The sequence below is a fragment of the Varanus komodoensis genome, unplaced genomic scaffold, assembly GCF_004798865.1.
Source record: "Varanus komodoensis strain SLA01 unplaced genomic scaffold, ASM479886v1 scaffold6_2, whole genome shotgun sequence".
NCBI lineage: Eukaryota > Metazoa > Chordata > Lepidosauria > Squamata > Varanidae > Varanus > Varanus komodoensis.
In genome coordinates this window covers 11,883,246-11,903,435 of record NW_025336346.1, presented here as the reverse complement: position 1 = coordinate 11,903,435, position 20,190 = coordinate 11,883,246, and the positions used below count along the sequence as shown (strand labels likewise).

At 39.4% G+C, this 20,190-nt stretch overlaps 1 protein-coding gene across 1 annotated transcript in view; it reads left to right on the top strand.

Moving 5' to 3' along the window:
• Positions 1 to 20,190, top strand: part of NUP210 (nucleoporin 210) — a 107,066-nt gene that overhangs the window by 48,951 nt on the left and 37,925 nt on the right. Inside the window, exons 12-20 of the mRNA XM_044451224.1 lie at positions 974 to 1,129; positions 6,602 to 6,800; positions 7,554 to 7,699; positions 12,851 to 13,072; positions 14,876 to 15,049; positions 15,362 to 15,554; positions 15,920 to 16,026; positions 18,274 to 18,378; positions 18,458 to 18,559. Of these exons, the coding sequence (XP_044307159.1) occupies positions 974 to 1,129; positions 6,602 to 6,800; positions 7,554 to 7,699; positions 12,851 to 13,072; positions 14,876 to 15,049; positions 15,362 to 15,554; positions 15,920 to 16,026; positions 18,274 to 18,378; positions 18,458 to 18,559 (1,404 nt within the window). The remainder of the gene's footprint in view (positions 1 to 973; positions 1,130 to 6,601; positions 6,801 to 7,553; positions 7,700 to 12,850; positions 13,073 to 14,875; positions 15,050 to 15,361; positions 15,555 to 15,919; positions 16,027 to 18,273; positions 18,379 to 18,457; positions 18,560 to 20,190) is intronic.

Genomic DNA, 20,190 nt, shown 5'->3' with positions numbered 1-20,190 from the left:
TCTTCTTCCTGATTGCTATACAGCTACGAAGCTGAAACAGATGGTATACATCCCTGCCATCAATAGCATACCAAGCTGTCCTGCTGCTTAATGTGCAAGGTCGTTCATCTTTCCATAGTCATATGCTCTCAAAACAGTGTGGGTTGCATTTTCTTGCTCAGCCCACAAAAATGAAGTTAAGCTTTTGAAGCTTTTCTTTAAAATAGTTTTGATTTTAGCAAAGGACATAGACCTGATTACATGGATTTCAGCTAATGGATCCTTGGAGAGACTACGGATGTTATATGGAAACTGCGTGGACTTCAGTAAGGCTCAATGGAGTAAATACAAGGACCCTTTATTGTTGTTCATGAATGTCAACTTCTGATGAATTTCTGGAGCCAAGATTATACAAAGCTAGCCTCCCCTTTAGGCTAAAAATAAAGACATGATGACAGCAAGAAATCAATTTTCTTCCTTTTCTCTGCCCTCTTTTGCCATTTGTACTTCCCAGCAATTCCCATTGGTAGAAAACGCTTTCAAACAGTGCACAAGTTAGCTGTACTGAGACTTAAAACCATTCAGTTGGCTGTCTCAAGCTTTCAGTAAAAGGAAAAAAATGCAGCAGTTCTATAAGCTGGGCCTCTTGTGTGCTGAAATGTGAAGTGGTACACTGACATGGAGGCCCTATTAATCACCAATATATCTGGGAATCAGAATTTTTCAGGAAAGGAACAATGAGACGGTATGGCGTAGCAAAGGAGGAGGATTGGTGTGTAAAAAAATAGTAGATTCAGATACAGTTGTTGATGTTTTTAGTGGATCAGAAAGGTTTTTTTTCTGTAAATTTCTAACCAGAAATGTTATGCTGGACTATCCTCTTGCAATTGTTTCAGTGATTAATAGGGTAGTTGTTTACAGGAATAAATTAAGCCAATTACACTCTATAATGAAATTAATGTTTGGATTTTTTTCTTCTTTTTGTATGATCTAGGCTCGTGGTGGAAGTGGCAATTTCACTTGGTCTTCATCTAGCCAAAATGTTGCTACAGTTACAGTGAAGGGAGTAATGACAACTGGGAATGAGATTGGTGTCAGTATTATACGTGCCAGCGATGTCCAGAATTCTTTGCATTATGGAGAAATGAAGGTAAACAGCTGCAGAGAAGGCATGTTGTGCTTCCACACAGAGGTGCTCTGAGGCCCTCGGTCTTCTTTGGAGCAAACAGGAAATCTTGGATTGTTTTTCTCTATTCTTACTAGAGGGGGCTTCGATGACTTAGGGTGCAATCATTTATTTGCATGTTTAAACAGAAGAGGAGGAGGAAGAGCAGCAGCAGCTGTATTTCATACAAAGTGCAATACAGGTGGAGAAACAAGGTAGAATTTGAAAGTTTAGGACACCCCAAAATTATAATCTGAGTTCCTTTTATATAGCCAGATATCAGATAGAAATGATACTGTGTTTTCTCCATGGTCAAACTACAGTATAAGAGCTTACATGTCTAGAAAATGCTAACCATAATCCTACAGAGGTTTAATGAAGGACATTAAAGCCTCTGCTCCCTTAGCTCAAAGACTTGCAAGTGTATTGGCAAAATATAGACACTTCCCTGAATCTTCTTCGGCAGGAAGAGGAGATGTAGGATTCTTAATAGGTCTACCGGATTATCTGTTTTCTCATGTAGTGGAACTGTGAATCTGGGTGTTCCTGATCATTAGCTGCAGCTAAATATAATGATTGATCACTGCTGTATATGAGGACTTCTGCACACTCACCTGCCAAACAGGTGGTTATGTGCACCTATCACCTGTTGAGATACTGGATTTTATTTCTCCCCTCCCTTCTAGTCTTCAGTGTAAATGACTGACTCTGTCAGAGCTTTCCACATCAAACAAACGTGATGCATATGCAACCCCACAGCATAACCGTATGCATGTTCTCTCAAAAGAGTCAAATTATGTGGTTGGAAGGCTAAGTTAGCATGGAGCTCACTCAGCCCTTCAGATTCCAACCCACATTTGCTAGGTAATTGGTATTTTCTGTAATGAAATAACACTAATGCTTTTCACCACATATTTGTGAATGTTCCTTCAGGGAATACAGATCTAACTACTCTGCTTTCTGAAGGCAAATTTAGCCCATATTAATTCCCAAGATAGTCAGCCCTTTATGTTTCATATGAATCAAGTGCATTACCTGAAGGAGCGCTTACATCCATATTTGCCCAGTCGCCCCCTGAGATCGGCGGGAGAGGCCCTTCTCCGGGAGCCCTCCGTGAGAGAAATTAGGAGGGTGGCTACTCGGAGAAGGGCTTTCTCAGCGGTGGCGCCTAAGTCATGGAATGCGCTCCCCAGAGAGGTCCGCCTGGCGCCGTCGTTATTTGTTTTTCGGCGCCAGGCTAAGACCTTTTTATTTAAGCAACATTTTAAATGCTAAATACAATTGAATTTTATCTGCCCAGGGCGGCTTATTTTATAATGTGTGTTTTAATTAAGATTGTTTTATATGGATATTTTAACTTATTGTTTTATCTATGTTGTAAGCCGCCCCGAGGCTTCGGCGAATGGGGCGGCATAAAAATGTTTTAATAAATAAATAAATAAATTTAAAAAGAAGCATTGTGGCATTTAACTTCAGATCATTTAAAGTACCGTGTAAAAGGAGAGGGGAGATTTAACTGTCTCCAGTAGAACTGCCAACCTCAAGCAGTTACATTATCTGCCTGGCATGGCTCTTTATAACCTTGAATCCAGCACATGTTTTGTATATGTGAAGTCATAAAGAGACTTTTTCATTTGGGCTTCCATGCTTACATCAGATACATAGCACTACCCAGACCAGATCTAATGTAGCAATAGAAGGAGGGTGTCCTTCTATAGCCTCTACCTGCAATTCTGATCATGGAGAACAATTGGAATCTCAACAAATCTGTATTCTGATTTTGATTCCTAACAAACCTTTTGCTTGGCTGTATTTTTCAGGAATATGCAATATGACCCAAACTGAAAAGCCAGATATTAAAGAACCATTTATAGTATAAAAGTAATACATGTTTCTTGAAATGTATTTCTAAACAGGTCTTGCTTGCTGTAACTGCCCTAAGTTGCATCTGCAGTGTCTTCAACTCCAGTAACAGTTGACTCTCAATCTGTTTTAAGTAGGACGTCTATCTATCCAAATCTACTTTTAAATGGACATTAAATGTAGCAGAGAGATACTAAGTTGTAATGGTCTCCTGCTTGTTAAATCATTATTAAAGCAAGACAGAGTTTAGTTTATGGTCTCATCCTGATGCATCCCAAAGATGACAGTTTTCAGCAAATGCTAGTTGCCTGTGGGAAGCACAGAAATGATGTGTTTAATTAAAGCTTTACTTGTAGATTCATGATTCAGAGCACATAGCAATACAAATGCATTTCATCCCATTTGAACTTGCAGGAGCAAGCATTAAATGAAATGAGCTTTTCAATTTAAGATTTTATCTGTCTCTGCTCAAGCTTTACATCTTGTGTTTGAAGTAAGCATCTGTCTCCTGACCTTGATTATCAGGTTATGCAAGTCATCTATATGTTCCATAAGGATTACAATTTTAACACCGTACCATATGGTCCACAATTTAACCTGAAGCAGTAGACAGATGGCTTGAAAAGTTAGACACACCAAATGAAAAGCTTTTATCAAGCAGTTGTTATGAAATGTTGCAATCCATCTGTGATGGTTTCTTTAGTGATAGCAAGGAATAAAATATACCACTCAAGCATCTGTTTACCCCTTGTTTGATATACCAGTTCCACGTGTATGTTTCAGAAAATATGTTATAGAAGATCTCCCCACTCACAATCCACAGTGAGCTCTCGCACAGACACAAAACCTGTTGTGCATTCAAGAGTCCTAATGCTTTAATGAGAAGCAGTACAGCAAATTCTTGGGTGTGCATAGAAAGTATTCTGCTTCCTTCCACTGGAAGGGAGGAGCCCTCATTCATGTGAGCACCTTGTAGACATATAGTCAATATAATTAAGTGTGATTGACCACAGTTCTGCCCCATTCACACGTCTGTAAGCCTGAGGTCTCCATCATGAAACCCAGGAATGCAAATGCGCTGGCACCTCTGTTTATGCCCACCAGACTCCCTGGACCTTCTAACTTTTATTTTTGTTTAAATTTTTTTTCGAATAAAAAACAACAACTGGGAAGCTGGGTTTTAGGAGATTTAGTCTGGAGTCATATATATATATTTTAGTCTGGAGAAGTCCTCTCTCTCTCTCTCTCTCTCTCTCTATATATATATATATATATATAGAGAGAGAGAGAGAGAGAGAGAGAATGCTTGAAGTCTAGTTTCATGCAGTATGCTGCCCTAGTCACTAAGCGTAAGCTTTATTTAAATTGGAATTCAGCATCTTATGACTGTTGCATCCTCTGTAAATATACCCCACCCTCCACATCTACTACATGTTTTCTCTTTCTCGAGAGAGTCCTGTGGTCCACGACTCTGATAGAGAACTTCAGGAAAACTTGCAGTTTATTGGATGTACTCCCTGCATCCATATGACTATTTCCAGTCCCTAAGATTGGCATTTAAATCCTTGCTTGTAAGCCTGCTGGTAAAGTCCATGAAGTTAGCGGGCATAAGACAAGACCTTTTAAGTGGAGGCCCCAGCACTATATAGCTCCTTCCTGTTGGAAATTCACCCAGTTTTCTCATTGTGTACTTTAAATACCTTTGTGCTTTAAATATCTTGTCATTCACCTGATCAATTTGAATTTTGTAAAACGTTATTGTTGAATTTGTAATTGATCATGTGCTGTTTTTAGTTTTTTCTTACATTGTTTTTAATGTTTAAACCATGTTGAAGGACTACATAGCATTTATAGACAACATTATAAATATTTTAAATAAGTAAATGGAGAGAGGGAGGGACTGGATCATGTGGCAGAATTCCTTTCCTACTAGCCATGATTAGTTAAATAGATTATATTTCTCCTGGCAGTGTACCTTCAGCCATTGGTGACAATAGCATTAGTACTGGGCAGTCACTCCCATGTGATTTGGAAAGAAAAGAAATTTAAAAACTGCTGCTTAATTATTGAATATTTATTTATTTATTTATTTATTTATTTTCGGATTTATATCCTACCTTTTTCCTACAAAGGGCTCAAGGCAGCTTACATCTCCTCCTCCATCTTATCCCCACAGCAACAACCCTGTGAGGTAGGCTGGGCTGAGAGTCTGTGACTGGCCCAAAGTCACCCAGTTGGCTCCACGGCTGAGCGGGGACTCGAACCCAGATCGCCTGAGTCCCAGTCCCATGCTCTTAACCACTACACCACACTGGGTCACATATTCCTCTTTGTTGCTTGAGAAAGTGACCAGAGATATTTTTTTCTATTCTACGTCTTTTGCAGTTACTAATGCAGTCTATGGGCTGCCCCAGGTAGTTGCAGGCTGCATGCACATTACTGCATGAAATGAACTGTGGACATTCATATCTGGAATAGACTACGTTTGACGTATTGGGTCAGCAGCAGGCAACCAGATGCTGTGGACTGCAGCCCCCATAATTCCTGACCATTGGCCTTGTTCACCAGAGCCTAAAGTCTATAAAGCCCAGAACATCTGAAAGGCACCAGGCTGCCTCTGCATGCATTAAGCGTTGAAACCAATTTCGTTTATCATTTCTATTCCCCCCTCCCAAAAAAGGATCTTGGCATATGTTTTATGTATACCTTCTTGAAAACATAATTACTATATCTTCCTCTGCCCTTGATCAAGGAGCCACAAATAATAATGAAAGAAATCAAGAGGAATTTCCTCTTTCATGATAGAAATGTGGCTTACTTTCACTGTCAGTATGTGATGACAAAAGAGAGTGATACATTTATTTATTTATTTAATATCCCACCTTTTTTCTTTCAGAAGTGGCTCGCATCAGTTCAAAGCGGCTTACTTCATCTCCTTCTCCTCCTCTCAATCCGATCCCCACAACCACCCTGTGCAGTAGGTTGGGCTGAGAGAGTGACTGGCCCAAAGTCATCCAGTTGGCTCCATGGCTGAGCAGGGACTAGAACCCAGGTCATCTGAGTCCCAGTCCCACACTACACCGCACTGGATCTCAAATATTTAGATTCCCAGAAATATGCCCAGCTTATTAATAAATGTTAAACTTGTTAATCTGTGTTCCTGTTAATGGCAATATACTTTTTTTGACAAATAGCAAAGTTAAAGATTCTTAAAATTCATCATGGAGAACTCTCACAAGTTGCTTCCTCTCTGTAGAACAAACTCACTGCCTGTTGATATCAGACCTGCACTGACTTTGTTTTGTTCTGAGCCACCTGCTGAGGATATTTTTATTTATTTATGCATATTCATAATTAAAGGTGTATGGAAGAGTTTTGCATGGCATTTTTGTCATATCATTTTGACAAACTTGCATTTGTGAAACAAGTTTTTCAAACATAAGTAGGACATTTATCATGTCAGAAGTGATACTTTGGTGCAAGTAAGGGATGCTGAAAATAGGGAAGTTCCTTTTAGGGTTTTGAATTTTGCAGCCCAGATTCTGTTCATTATTTCTATCTGCCTGTGTGTCTAATCCCATTACTCTTCCTTAGGTATACGTGACAGAACCGAGTGGCATGGAGTTCATCCCATGTCGAGTTGAGGCCCGTGTGGGTGAGATCCTGGAGCTGCCTCTGAGGATTAATGGCTTAATGAATCAAGAAACTGGTCAGATGGTCACCTTGAGTGACTGTTCACATTTTGATTTAGTTGTCGATATTGAAAATCGTGGGGTGTTCAGTCCATTTCCAGGTGATTGAAAATGAATTCATTCATTTCAGTGTTTCTGATAAATAGAAAGACAAATATATAACCTGCTTATTGATATGTTAATGTTTCTATTGTGAATAGCAAATGTTTATAAATGTCTAATAGTATTCATAACTTTAACTTAGATAGTTTAACCTCATTTCAGATAAATAGTAATGATCTCCAGGTGTTACCAAATGACAAACTATGCAATATGGAAGCCGTTTATACATTATCTCATCCAGAGTTAAATGGCTTCTACTAGCCTTTCCAGACATTACTTGAACTACTTTCCCAGAGCAGTGTGTTTATCACCAGGGCTTCATATTTCTTCAGACATGGAGCAAGATGCATTTATTTTTCAAATGAAGCTGGAAGTAATCCAAGCCCATGAGTTGTTCAGAAGACCTTGTGTCTTGCTCATCCCACTCTATCTGGTAGAATAAACACATTTGCTATATAAATGGAATAAAAAGTTGTAGCATAGCTATATTATTATCTAGAAAAATGCTTGATACCAGTCAGAAATCTTTTTATTGTGACACAGGAACTGAAGACAAAGTTAATTGACATAAATGTCATAAATTCTAAAAATATACAGACTGTTTCTTTCTCCTGCTCCTTGATTTTCTTTATGTTCATTTTATTTAGCTTTTGATTTTATGTGAATCAAAGTGATGATGAAATCTTGTGAGACTGTAATTTATTATACAAAAAGTACATTTATCCTCTGTTCATGCAAATTTTTCTTAACAGGGAGACTAAAGCCAACGTCTGACTACTGCAGTGGGGTCAGAGTAAAAGCTGAAGGCCAAGGATACACAGCTCTAGTGGTCAGCTATACACATGATCATATTCATCTCAGCGCCAGTATCACCATAGCTGCCCATGTACCACTGAAAGTAAGCCTGGAGTTTCTATTTTTAGTTGGTCTTAACAAAGCTCATTTTGATTCTTCAGTAAGCACTGCTGCAAGATAACAGGTGAATTGAGCTAAAACGTCTTAAATATATGTTCTTTTGTCCTTGACAAAGGATTTCACTCAGAATTAAATTGGTTTCATTCCAGTATTTTTCAATCTGTGGCATTTTCTGCCTGAAACACTCCTAGATTGTGTTTAGAGGTTGGAGAGACTACAATATGTACAACTACTTGTAGGCATGCGCCTTTGAGGTGATGGACTTTTCATTAATATTGCACTAATAGCTCAATTGAAAAGTGTAGCATTTGTGTACAAAGGCCTTAACAAAACACCTTTTACATATAATAAGCTTGAAGCACTGTCTGCTAGCTCTCTGTTGTTCCGAGCAATAGCTATCATATCATAGGAGGAATGAATATCGTACTGGTTCTAAATCATATTCAGATGCTCAGAAAAAGCATTCCATGCAGCAAAAGCTCAGTGTTTGTTAAATGTCTAACAATGTCTAGATAATAGCAGTGTTCTTCCTGTGGCACTATCTGTCCACATGCAGGTACATTTTAATATGAGAGATTGTTTTAATGTGCTATTTGACTCTCTGGAAGTTGTGTAGAACTTCTGTCTTCTTTCTATTGTCATAAAGTGGCTCAGGTTCATGTTTCATATTTCATACATGCAAATATTTAATTTACCCAAAGTTATAATCATCATGATAAGAAAGCAGCATTAATAAAGATTGTGATAAAGTCATGTTTTATAAATATCAGCAAGTGTGACAGCTGGCTGCCTTGAAACATTAAACATCTTACTTGAATGGCACGAACCTTACCAGAATACATCCATATTAAAGTATGGGAGGGAGGAAAAAGGGAGGAAAAAGATGTGTAAATTTTAGTAGGCAGCTGTTAATAGCTATTGCACATAACTAGATTTAAAAAGCCTAGTGCTACTTAAAAATACTTAGAAAAGGTTAATGTTGGGATAGAACATAACAACTGAACATTAACTAGTACATTAAGAAGCTGCTTGAGTGTACTGTTACTCTTTTGATTTTATTATTATACTATATACAAAGATATATGTTCTCATATGTCATCACTTCTATATACCTATTGGTTTTGGGGATAAACCGCCTTAAGAAAGGATTAAACCAAAAGACAGTAATTCAGTATTTATCCCTGCCTTCCTCTTTTGACTTTTCCACATGTTGTTATGTTAACAGCTGGAACTGTAATGGATTTATTTGACATTGTTACCGCTTGATATACAATTTATATCTATAGTAGCACAACATTAAGTGAACAAAACGAACTGGCACTCGTGGGTCATGTAGTTTCCATCCACTTTGCCTAAATGTGCAACATTCTATCTCCAGAAGTCAGTGTAAGTACTTGACAGAGTCCACCCATACAATCCACTGCCATATGATCTCAGATTAAATACAACTATTTCTGGAGCATGTTGGAAAACATTCCAAAACAAACAGTATCACACAGACCATGGAGCTATCAGAAAGTTGTGCAGAAGCAGCAATCAGGGTTGGAATATACCTACATATGCACGTCTGCTGGAGCACCATGAAATCCATTATTACAAAATGGAAAGATCATGACTCAACCACAACTCTTTCTTGAGAAAGCCGTTCCCCAAAGACTGGGTAAAGAGGGCATTGGTCAAAAAAGCCACCAAGAGGCCAATGATATCTGTGAAGGAGCTGGAGAACTCTGTGGCTAGAATTGGAGAAAGTGTGCCTGGGAATACCTGGGAAGTCTACAAAGCTGGGCTTTATGGAAGAGTGGTGAGAAGGAAGCCATGGCTTCAAGCAAACTGATCTCAAACCCTTTTGCAGTTTACCAAAGGCATGTAGGAGACAAAACAAACATGTCAGGAAAGCTTTTCTGGTCCATGCTGCAAAATGCTATATATGGCACAAAGTTCTTTGCCCCAACCATCCCATTCCCATGGAGAAGCATAGTGATAGATGCTGTCTTGCAAATGCTTTTCTTTATCAGGGCCTAGGAAACTGGTCAGACTTGAGGCAAGATGGATGTAGCTGAATACAGGCCACCTCCAAGAGAAACTGTTCCAGTTACAATCACCTTCTGGCAGGACAATGGCCCTAAACATGCAGCCAAAAACATGGGAATGCTTTAAAAACAAGAACCTCAACTTCTTTGAACAGCCTAGTCAAAACCCTGTTCTTATCCAATCTGATGAAGTTGGAACAATTCTGCCAGGGAGAATACAAGATCCAGATGCCCAAAGCTGACGGAGGCTTACCCAAGAAGACTCACAGCTATAAGTACTGCCAAAAGTGCAAGCTATTTCTTAATATGGTGCAAAGCTAGTTTTTTAAAGGAATTTGGAACCAGTTCTTAGATACCTATTGGTCTCTCCACATTATGTGATCCACTCCCATGGAGACATTGCAATAACTGTATTGTGAAAAAATGAAACACTGATTTTTGGTGGGAAGGCGTATATTGCTTGAATCTTCTTAGCATGCATTACCACCAGTATATGGACAAGGTGCTTGGACAAGTACGTCCTACCACCTGCTTACTGGACCCTTGCCCATCTTGGCTACTCAAGAAAGCCAAGGATGGGATAGGGACCTGGATCCTGGAGGTTGTCAACACCTCTCTAAGGGACGGCTGGGTACTGCCCCTTTAAAGGAGGCAGTAGTTCGGCCAGTCCTAAAGAAGGCATCCCTGGATCCAGAGATAGCCACCAATTATAGACCAGTGGCCAACATCCCATTCTTGGGCAAGGTGTTAGAGTGGGTGGTGGCGGGACAACTCCAAGCACTCTTGGATGAAACTGATTTTCTGGACCCATTTCAGTCCGGCTTCAGACTCGGGTATGGTACTGAATCTGCCTTGGTCGCCCTGTACGATGACCTGTGCAGGGAGAGAGACAGGGGGAGTGTGTCCCTGTTGGTTCTCCTGGACCTCTCAGTGGCTTTCAATACCATCGAGCATGGTATCCTTCTGGATAGGCTAGCGGGATTGGGAGTTGGAGGCACCGCTTTGCGGTGGTTCCGCTCCTATCTCAATGGCCGATTCCAGAAGGTGGTGCTGGGGGACTATGGCTCTGTGCCATGGCAGTTATGCCATGGAGTTCCGCAGGGGTCCATTTTGTCCCCTTTGCTGTTTAACATCTACATGAAACCGCTGGGAGAGGTCATCAGGAGGTGTGGGCTGCGGAATCATCAGTACGCTGATGATGCCCAGCTCTACCTCTCGTTTTCAACCAAATCAGGTGAGGCAGTGGCTGTACTGAACCGGTGCCTGGCCGAGGTAATGGGCTGGATGAGGGCCAATAAACTGAAGCTCAGTCCAGACAAGAGGGAGGTCCTGTTGGTAGGTGGTTCGGGCTTCATGGTGGGGGACCTGAACCTTTTCCTGAATGGGGTTGCACTCCCTATTAGGGACAAGGTTTGCAGCTTGGGAGTGCTCCTCGACCCTGAGCTGTCATTAGAAGCTCAGGAGACGGCGGTGGCAAGGAGCGTTTTCCTTCAGCTTCGGCTGATCCATCAGCTGCTTGAGTGACAGTGACACATGCACTGGTAACTTCCTGATTAGACTTCTGTAATGCGCTCAACGTGGGGCTACCCTTGAAGACGGTCAGGATACTTCAGTTGGTGCAAAACAGAGCTGCCAGGTTGCTGACGGGGACTGGGCGTTGTTCCCATATAACCCCAGTTCTCCACCAGCTCCACTGGCTCCCAGTTGAAGTTCGGGCCCAATTCAAGGTGTTGGTTATCACCTATAAAGCCCTCAACGGCTTGGGACCTGGTTATCCGAAGGAACGCTTGCGTCCATATATGCCCTCCTGCCCCTTGAAATCGACAGCAGAGGCCCTTCTCTGGGAACCCTCCGTGAAAGAAATTAGGAGGGTGAGTACCTGAAGGAGGGCCTTCTCTACGGTGGCGCCCCACCTATCGAATGCCCTCCCCAGAGAGGTCCACCTGGCGCTGTCATTATTTGTTTTTCAGCGCCAGGCCAAAACCTTTTTATTTAAAAGTTATTTTAATTGTTAATTTATGAATTGTATTTATTGGGTTTTTATGTACATGCCAAGATGTTTCCGGTTTTTTAAGTATGATTATATGGCTGTTTATTTGTGTTTATTTATTGATGTTGTAAGCCGCCCTGAGGCTTTTTGCGAATGGGCCGGCATAAAAATGGTTTAAATAAATAAATTACAGCTGTAGTGTGTATATAAAAAGTATGTCCCATTGGATTATGCAAAAGTGTATTCCCAACAGAAAAATCCCCTTTAGTTCAATGTGGCCTCGTCCCAAATTGATGTTATCACTGTTCTCTGCAGCCAAAGCTCTCTGGACACTTTGTAAAATATTAAAACCTTGAAAATGCAATATAGAACTTAATGTAAAAAGCACATAGAACAAAAATTCCAGAGCCAGTTAAAGTCTGATACGAGAAAAGTCTTGGCCTAAAAGTCTTGACCAAAGGGGTGGCAGGGGGACAATCAGGACTCCACATGCAAGCGTGGTTGTGTCTGCACCCCAGTGGATGGAGGATGGCAGTGTTGTTTGTCAGGACTGAAGAATCTCTGCCTTAGCTATACAGCCAGTACATCAATGCAGTTTTTGTTCTGACATCCCCTCACTCGAAGCCTGCACTTCAAAGTTAAGTGCAGGAAATTATGACATTGATGGTTTGCTAAAATGCTTTAAAAAATTGTACTAACATCAAGCTGTTCAACACAAGAGATGATGTGGTTGATGTCCGCTCCATATGCAGACATCAGTTGGGTGAAGTATATCTGTGTTGAGGACTGCTATTTAATTACGTTTTGCATTAATTTAACTGCAGTTTGGCACATTCCATATATGCCCTTATTAATTTCAAGAATTCTAAGCTTTTGTTTAAAATACTTTAAACACTTTAAAGTCTTCCTTTAACAGATCAGACTGCCATTCCTTAGGACATTGAAATAGCAAATAACAAAATTCACAGCAGCCAAGGTATCTGGGAAGGCTATATGGTTTATTCTTCTCATAGTTCAGACATGAGATGCCTGATGGATATAATACTCTCATGAGATAATTGTTAATATTGTGCTTGGTTTATAATATCTCAGTGCATGTTACTTTTCTTTCTAGACTGTTGATCCTGTTTCTTCTGCCTTGGTAACTTTGGGCTCCTCCAAAGACATTCTGTTTGAAGGTGGACCCAGGCCATGGGTTCAAGAGCCATCCAAGTTCTTCAGGAACATCACTGCTGATGATCCAGAACATGTTGGTTTGTCCTTGCTAGGACCCCCTACAACTAGGAATCCTTTCCAGCACTGGGTTAGAGCATCTTGCAAAGCTCTGGGGGAACAAGTGAGTGAATTATATGTTATAATTTATTTGTAAGCCGCCCCGAGGCTTCGGCGAATGGGGCGGCATAGAAATTTTCTAAATAAATAAGTATATTGAGTTACATGTAATATATTGCTGGACTCTGAAGCCACAGTAATTGAGAGAGACTGTTTTAGCTGACAGCTAAGCTAAAAGGGTTTTCAAAGGCTTACGGTACATATAGTAATAAACTGGAAGAAAACTTGAATGCATAAATTAATTACTGCTCTTTATGTATTCAGGTGCATCTGATGTCATGTTTGAGAATTAAGCATCCTTAATTGATAATAAGGGATGCAGGTGGCACAGTGGTTTAAACCGCTGTGCTGCTGGGCTGGTTGATTGAAAGGTCACCGGTTCGAATCTGCACAATGGGGTGAATTCCCATTGTTCCGTCCCAGCTCCTGCCAACCTTGCAGTTCGAAAGCATGCAAATGCAAGTAGATAAAAAGGTACCACTTCGGTGGGCAGGTAACAGCATTCCGTGCACTTCGGTGTTTAGTCATGCCGGCCACATGACCACGGAAACTGTCTGCGGACAAACGCTGGCTCCCTCGGCTAGGAAACGGAGATGAGCACTGCCCCCTAGAGTCAGGCATGACTGGACTTTAATGTCATGGGGAAACCTTTACCTATACTTGATAATAACTTATAACATTTACAGGACAGGTGTTAATAGCTTGAACCGTTCAGCATATTTCCTATGTACACACTGTTGCTTATTTGCAAAAGGAATTGAACTCTCTTGGTTTTTTTTCTTTAATGACTAATTTTCATATTTTTCCAAGTTCTGCAGATATAGCTGGAAAACAATAGAAAAGATAAGCAATAAAAGAGCCTTGAGGTTACTAGACAATTGCTGATACATTGTGTAGAAGCACAATTACAAATTGGAGGCAAACAGCTTATTTTGCCCACCTAACTTTCTCAGCAGGTTCAGTTCCTACAATTTGGCCATCTCAGATCTTTTTCAAGACTGGTCATTTATAGGAGCTTCTCAAAGTTTAATGCTGTCCAAAGCATAGTATGCATCTACACATCTGTCCATGCTGTAACACAGCTAGTCATGTTCATTAGCAATATGACTAACTTATGAATGATTTATCTTTAAGTCATCTTTAATTTAATTAAATTGAAAGATATGCTAAATGATAACTGTTAGGTTTGATATCATGCATAGTCACAAGTATTCATTTTGCTGAGTTATGCATGGATCTCCTGTACAAGCATAATTGAAATCAATGAATGTTGCACAGGAGCAAGAAAACTTGAATAATTGCTCCCCAGTATTCATATAACTTACAATGACATGAAAAGTGCTGTAGGTTGTGTTCTTACTGTGTAAGCAGATCACTTCTTCCCAGCAAGAAAAAATGAGGATTGAGATTTAAATTAATTACTCTTAAAGTAGACATCAGTATGTGTGGAATGTGTACATTATAGCCTTCTTCTCTTGAAGAAAAAAAGAACTCTTCCATCTCCTTCAAAACCTTGAAAATTAAATTTTCATTTTGCATTGGTAAGTTGGATCAAATAGCTGTAAACAAGAAGCCGTTGTACTTTGATAATCGATTTAAACTGCCTCTGAAAATAAATGTCAAAATGATATGTCTTTATTAGTCAGAAGTGCAGGTCATTATTGGAACATAAACTCTTGGTCGCCTAATGTTTCTTCTTTAAATTCTGCAGAAAAAAGGAAGTTTTCATTAGAGGGGATGTAATGCCAAATCAGCATTCCTGAAGCACAGCTCTAATTTTCATTAATTTTGTCATATTTTTACGCAGGTAGTTTCATTAACTATTGGAAACAGGCCCACCGTTACCAACCCCTTTCCTGCTGTGGAACCTGCTGTTATGAAGTTGATCTGTGCCACTCCCTCGCGACTCACTTTGGCACCTCAGTATGCAAGTCCTGAACTACTTCTCTCCTGTCCTTTTCTTCATCAAAACAAGCAAGGGGTAAGTGCTTGTTCTTGTGTCAAGTTGTCTTCCACTTATGGTGACTCTATGAATGAAAGCTGTCTGATGTAAAAAAGGGGTAAGAGTAAAGAATGATGATAGACCCCAGCCTCTGAGTCTGGTAGTCAGGTACCTTAGAAATATCTACAAAAATAGCTTAGAACTGCCTTTCCTTGTCTTCAAAAACAAATGCTGCAGAACTAGAAACATCTAATGTTTGATTCCAATTCAACATGGTTTGCATTTGATTCTACCCATATATATTACAAGACTAATTTTACCAGTTTCTAAGTAAAATTATTTAATTTCTAGGTTTCTATCTCAAATTATCGCAATCCAATATTGGAGCTGGAGGTTTATGATCAACAAGGGCATAAATTTGATAATTTTAGTTCCCTTAATATTATCTGGGAATCAACAAAATATTCCTTAGCAAGCATAGAGACCAATATGCCAATGGAACTGTCTTTGAAAGATCATGGAAGCACTCAAAAGAAAATGCAAGGTATTGTCCTAGTATATTATCCATGTAATTTATTTGATTGGACTGGTTATATTTGATGACATTAGTGTGGGGGTCTAAAACCTTTCCTGCTGTAGGACTTATTTTCTTCCTGGGATTTGATTCCTGGGATTGATGTTGGCTCATTTGTTTTTTAATCTCAAGAAATACCCTGGAGAGAATGTAATATTTTTCTCGACAAAAATTTCTGTCTTTTTTAGTTTGCTTAAGAATATATCAACAAGAGGGCATCAAAAATGTGTACATATGTAACTTTGAAGTCCAGTTAACCTCTATACTCCTCTGTGCAGATGATTAACCAGGTAGTAAATGCTCCTTTTTCCATTTTGACTGTCCAATTTTATTAGGTTTACAAACTGTTTTAGTTCATCATAAATCTGGAACAACAACCATATCTGCTACTGCAACTGGGTATCAGCATTCTCATCTGATTGCCAATGAAGTGAATAAACCGGTAATGTAATTTTCTTCCAGATTTTCTTGTAATGGTCTAGCAAGGTACATTTGAGCACACTTCAGTGGCTTTTTATAAGTTCATACTGTAGATATTTAGGGGCAAGGCATAACCTCTTTGATGCTTTTCTTCAAGTATCCAATATGATGCCATTTAGTACTTAAATTAATTATTATGTGCTCTCTTTCGGCCTCTAAATGTAGGTTTGGTATGCACAATATATTCAGCCTGTGATTTCATTACCTGAAAAGTGACCAAGTCCATCCTTAATATGAAACATTTGCAATGCAGATATCACTGGAAAAGAAATTTATTTATGATTTCACTGAAGAAAAGAATTATATTTTAACCTGCGCATTTTTAAAGCACTACACAGTGACTGCAATCTAGGAACTTCAGTATCTTCAGAAAGTTCTTGCCCATTGGGACTTTGGGATTATTTTCAGCTTTGCCTCCTGCCCTGCTCCTACAAGCTTCATGTTTAATCACAGATGGCTTTTGAAATTGACAGGAGTTTAAGTTGTTTATAATGTGTTAGGTGACCGTTACAACACTGGCAAATGTGCATTTCCATTAAAATGCGTGAGGATTTAACAAGTTGAATAAGCTAACAATGCAAAATAATATATTATTTTAACATATATATTGGGGTGGTCAGACTTGCTCAATGGAAGAGCCATATACAGTAAATGTCAGATGTTGGAGAGCTGCAAACAGGCACCTGTGCTGGCAAGCAGAAAGCTGCAAAAGGAATTCATACAGCCACATGTGGCCCCTGAGCTTCATTTTGACCACCCCGATAGATATGGAGCAGCAGAAAAAATACAGTTTAATATCAAGGATATATATTTCTGTAGAACTAAAACAAAGTATGTAATTTGCTGCCTAAATGGTGGGGTTACAAGTTTAAGCAATATTATGTGTTTTCATTGATTCATATTTAAAGATAACTTAGTGCATTAGCCTCTTTCCTTCTGCTCTAAGGTATCCCACTTAGCTAAAATAATTCAGGGCATGAGGACTGCAGTGGAACCTTTGCTTCCCTTTCTTTCTGTCCTATATGATCTCTGACTTTAGGGGATTGAAAGCATCCAGATTGAAGGTACCTTAGTGAATGTGAACATTACTTTTCATTAAGTATTTTCAATGTGTTTCATAAAAGTGTTTATTCTATAGAAAGCCAGTGTGGTGTAGTGGTTAAAAGCATCTGACTGGAACTAAGATGATCAGGTTTCTGGTCCTCACTCAAACTGGGTGAGTTTGGACCAGTGACAGACCCTCAACCCAACCTACCTCACAGGGTTGTTGTTGTGAGGAAAAGATTAAGCAAAAGAGAATTATGTGAGCCACACTGAGTTCCTCAGAAGGGAAAAATGGCAGGGTATAAATATAATAATAGTGTAAAGCAGTATTTATTTTAATTGTTAATGGAAAATCAGTTTTTGAGAAGGTAAAGATTTGCTACACACTAATAGGAGTTCCATTAATAATTAACTGTCAAATCCAGGTAATGTGGGAACATTTGAAACAATGTTACCAAAATATGCATGGTTATTCCAAGTAGGTGAATTACTCATTGAGCAGAAGCAAGCAAGCAAGAATATCTAGTGTAACGTCTGCATTTAACTACCTGGCATAATGACTGTTCCTGCCTTCTGCAAGCAGACCAGGACATGTTCCGTTCTTACAGCTCAAGCATGAGTCAGTGTGGTTCATCTGTGCATAAGTAATGGCAGGATTTCACAACATGGATCATCTTAGGTATCATTTTCATCATCTTATAAGTAACATTCACTGGCCACTAAGACATTGCAAAGTTAAGTTCCAACTATAGAGAGATCAAAGAAGAGAAAGGAAGGAGGAAGGAAGGCACTCTGTGAATGCAGAGCTGATGTGAGGAATTGATGAAGTCTAATCTTTAGAAATTAAATAGGAGATACAATTAGATTTTAACTTACAGCATTAAAATGCGAGCAAAGAATAGGCTATCCTGCTGAGCCCTGCAAAAATAAATTAGTGTTCAGGCTAGTTTTAAAAATACTCACTTATTTTGTGAAAATATGAGAACCAGAGAAAGTGAGCTAGCTATCTGATCCATACCTTGCTTCAAGAAATCTACTACTTCACCTAATCATCCACATTCTGTTAGCCTATCTTTATATAGCTTTGTTCTGAAATCTTTATCCATATGATGTCAGGCTGGAAATTCCATGCTACAATTTTGGTTGTCTTAATTATTCCTTACAGTATGAACCTATTATACCTGTGTCTGCTTCTACTGAACTAATACTTGTAGAAGATGTCAAAGTAAGACCTAAAGAAGTAACAATCTATAATCATCAGAATGTCAAGGTAAGGGACTACCTTTGCTTATTATCTTAAGCAGTCTGTGTGAAAATGTAAATTATATAATATGTATTTTCATTGGCAGACTGAACTGTTCATTGAGGAAGGCTCTGGGTATTTTTTCATCAATACCAGTGTGGGCAACATTGTGAAAGTGGCTTATGAAGAAGCTCAGGGTGTTGCTGTGGTAAGTGCTCTAATGTGCAACCATTTTCTTCTCTAAGAGGAAAATAATTAACAGTCAACCATCTTTGTAGAGTACATTGAGTAAAGCCTTAAATCATGCTCATTAGTGTAATCAGGTAAATCTAGCATTTCCAGCATGATGACCAGCGCAACTGCATTTGGTCCAGGGAAGCTATGGGAACAGTTCACCAGAAGCATATCCTAAAAAAAATAACTAGGCTCTGACACATGAGGCTCTGTGCCTAGTGTTTGATACGGCACACTTACATGGAGCTATGTCCCAGCGACTTTGCAAAGAGGGACAAAAAAACCTGCCAGTCAGTGTGAAGTGACTGGTTGATGCTTATAAGCCCCGCACACCCTGTAATGCCTTTTCCTAAGAATCTGACTGAGTCCTGTATGAGTCCTGAAAAAATCCTCCCTTGGTCAGTTCAGGCGAGGTTATTAAATTCAACAAAAGAACATTCCTCCTGTCCTGTATGAATATTTCATTAGCAGTTGCACAGGTAAACAACACATCTCTCTTTCCAAATGCAGAAGGGGGAGTTTTCAAGAATATGTTAACAGCATATTCACAATACTGAATAAAATGAATTCTTAAAATTTAGCCAAGAATAGTCTTGGAGAAGTGAATTAACACAGTTACTGGAAATGAATTGGGTCAGTTGCAGCACCTCAGTTCAGCCAAGACCACAACCAAGGCCAGGTCAGCATGTCCCCAGCGGAATATAAATGCCTCTTAAGAACTCACTGCTTTGTTCTGGCATTGCCAAACTAATCTCACTGCTCTACCTTTTTTTTATTATTATTATTATTATTATAACATTTCTATGCCGCCCCTTGCCGAAACCTCGGGGCGGCTTACAACATGATAAAATACATTCTTGTTTGCCTTGTCCTTTAGTTGTGCGCCTGAACTGTATGACCAGGACGGGCTCCCTCCCTGCCTCTCTTTCATTGAAGAGAGCTGTTTTGGGAGACAGTATTTGTCTGAAAGTTAGATAAAAATATTACTAAAAAATAAATAGACGGGAGATTAATCCATACAGCATCTGATGTCTCTGGCTCCCAGCAGTAAAATTATGAACCTTTTATGAAGTTTCACACTTCAGCATGATAAATGTGTTTTATCAGTTTGTATAGAAATGGGTGTTATGACAGCTGATTGCAAAGGAAATGGCTTGATGGTATTACAGAGAATTATATTGCAAAGTATAGCAAAATACTGTTTAATCACAATGATATTCACTGAAATGCTAAACGGTGCTTCATGAAGGTAAGATGCCATCCATTCATTCAGAGCCATTAAGAATAAAATCCTTAGTGTTCCAAATGTGTTAGCTTTTTGTGGTTCAGATTTTGTCTGCATCGTCTTTTTATGTCTTCTTACAAATGGCCTCTCTCGTCATGATTTGTGATTTGTTTTTGTTTTACTGATTCCTGAGGGGCGCATATAGGACTAGAGGCTACCCGCTGCGTTAACATCTACTAATGCAATGGCTACCGAAGGCATTTGCACTAACTCAGTGCCATGAGACTGCTCAGACACATTTTAGAGCTTTACTTGAAAAGGGCAGATTCCCCTTCGGTGGAAAAACATCTTTTTACATCTTACTACAACTCTCTTGTCCT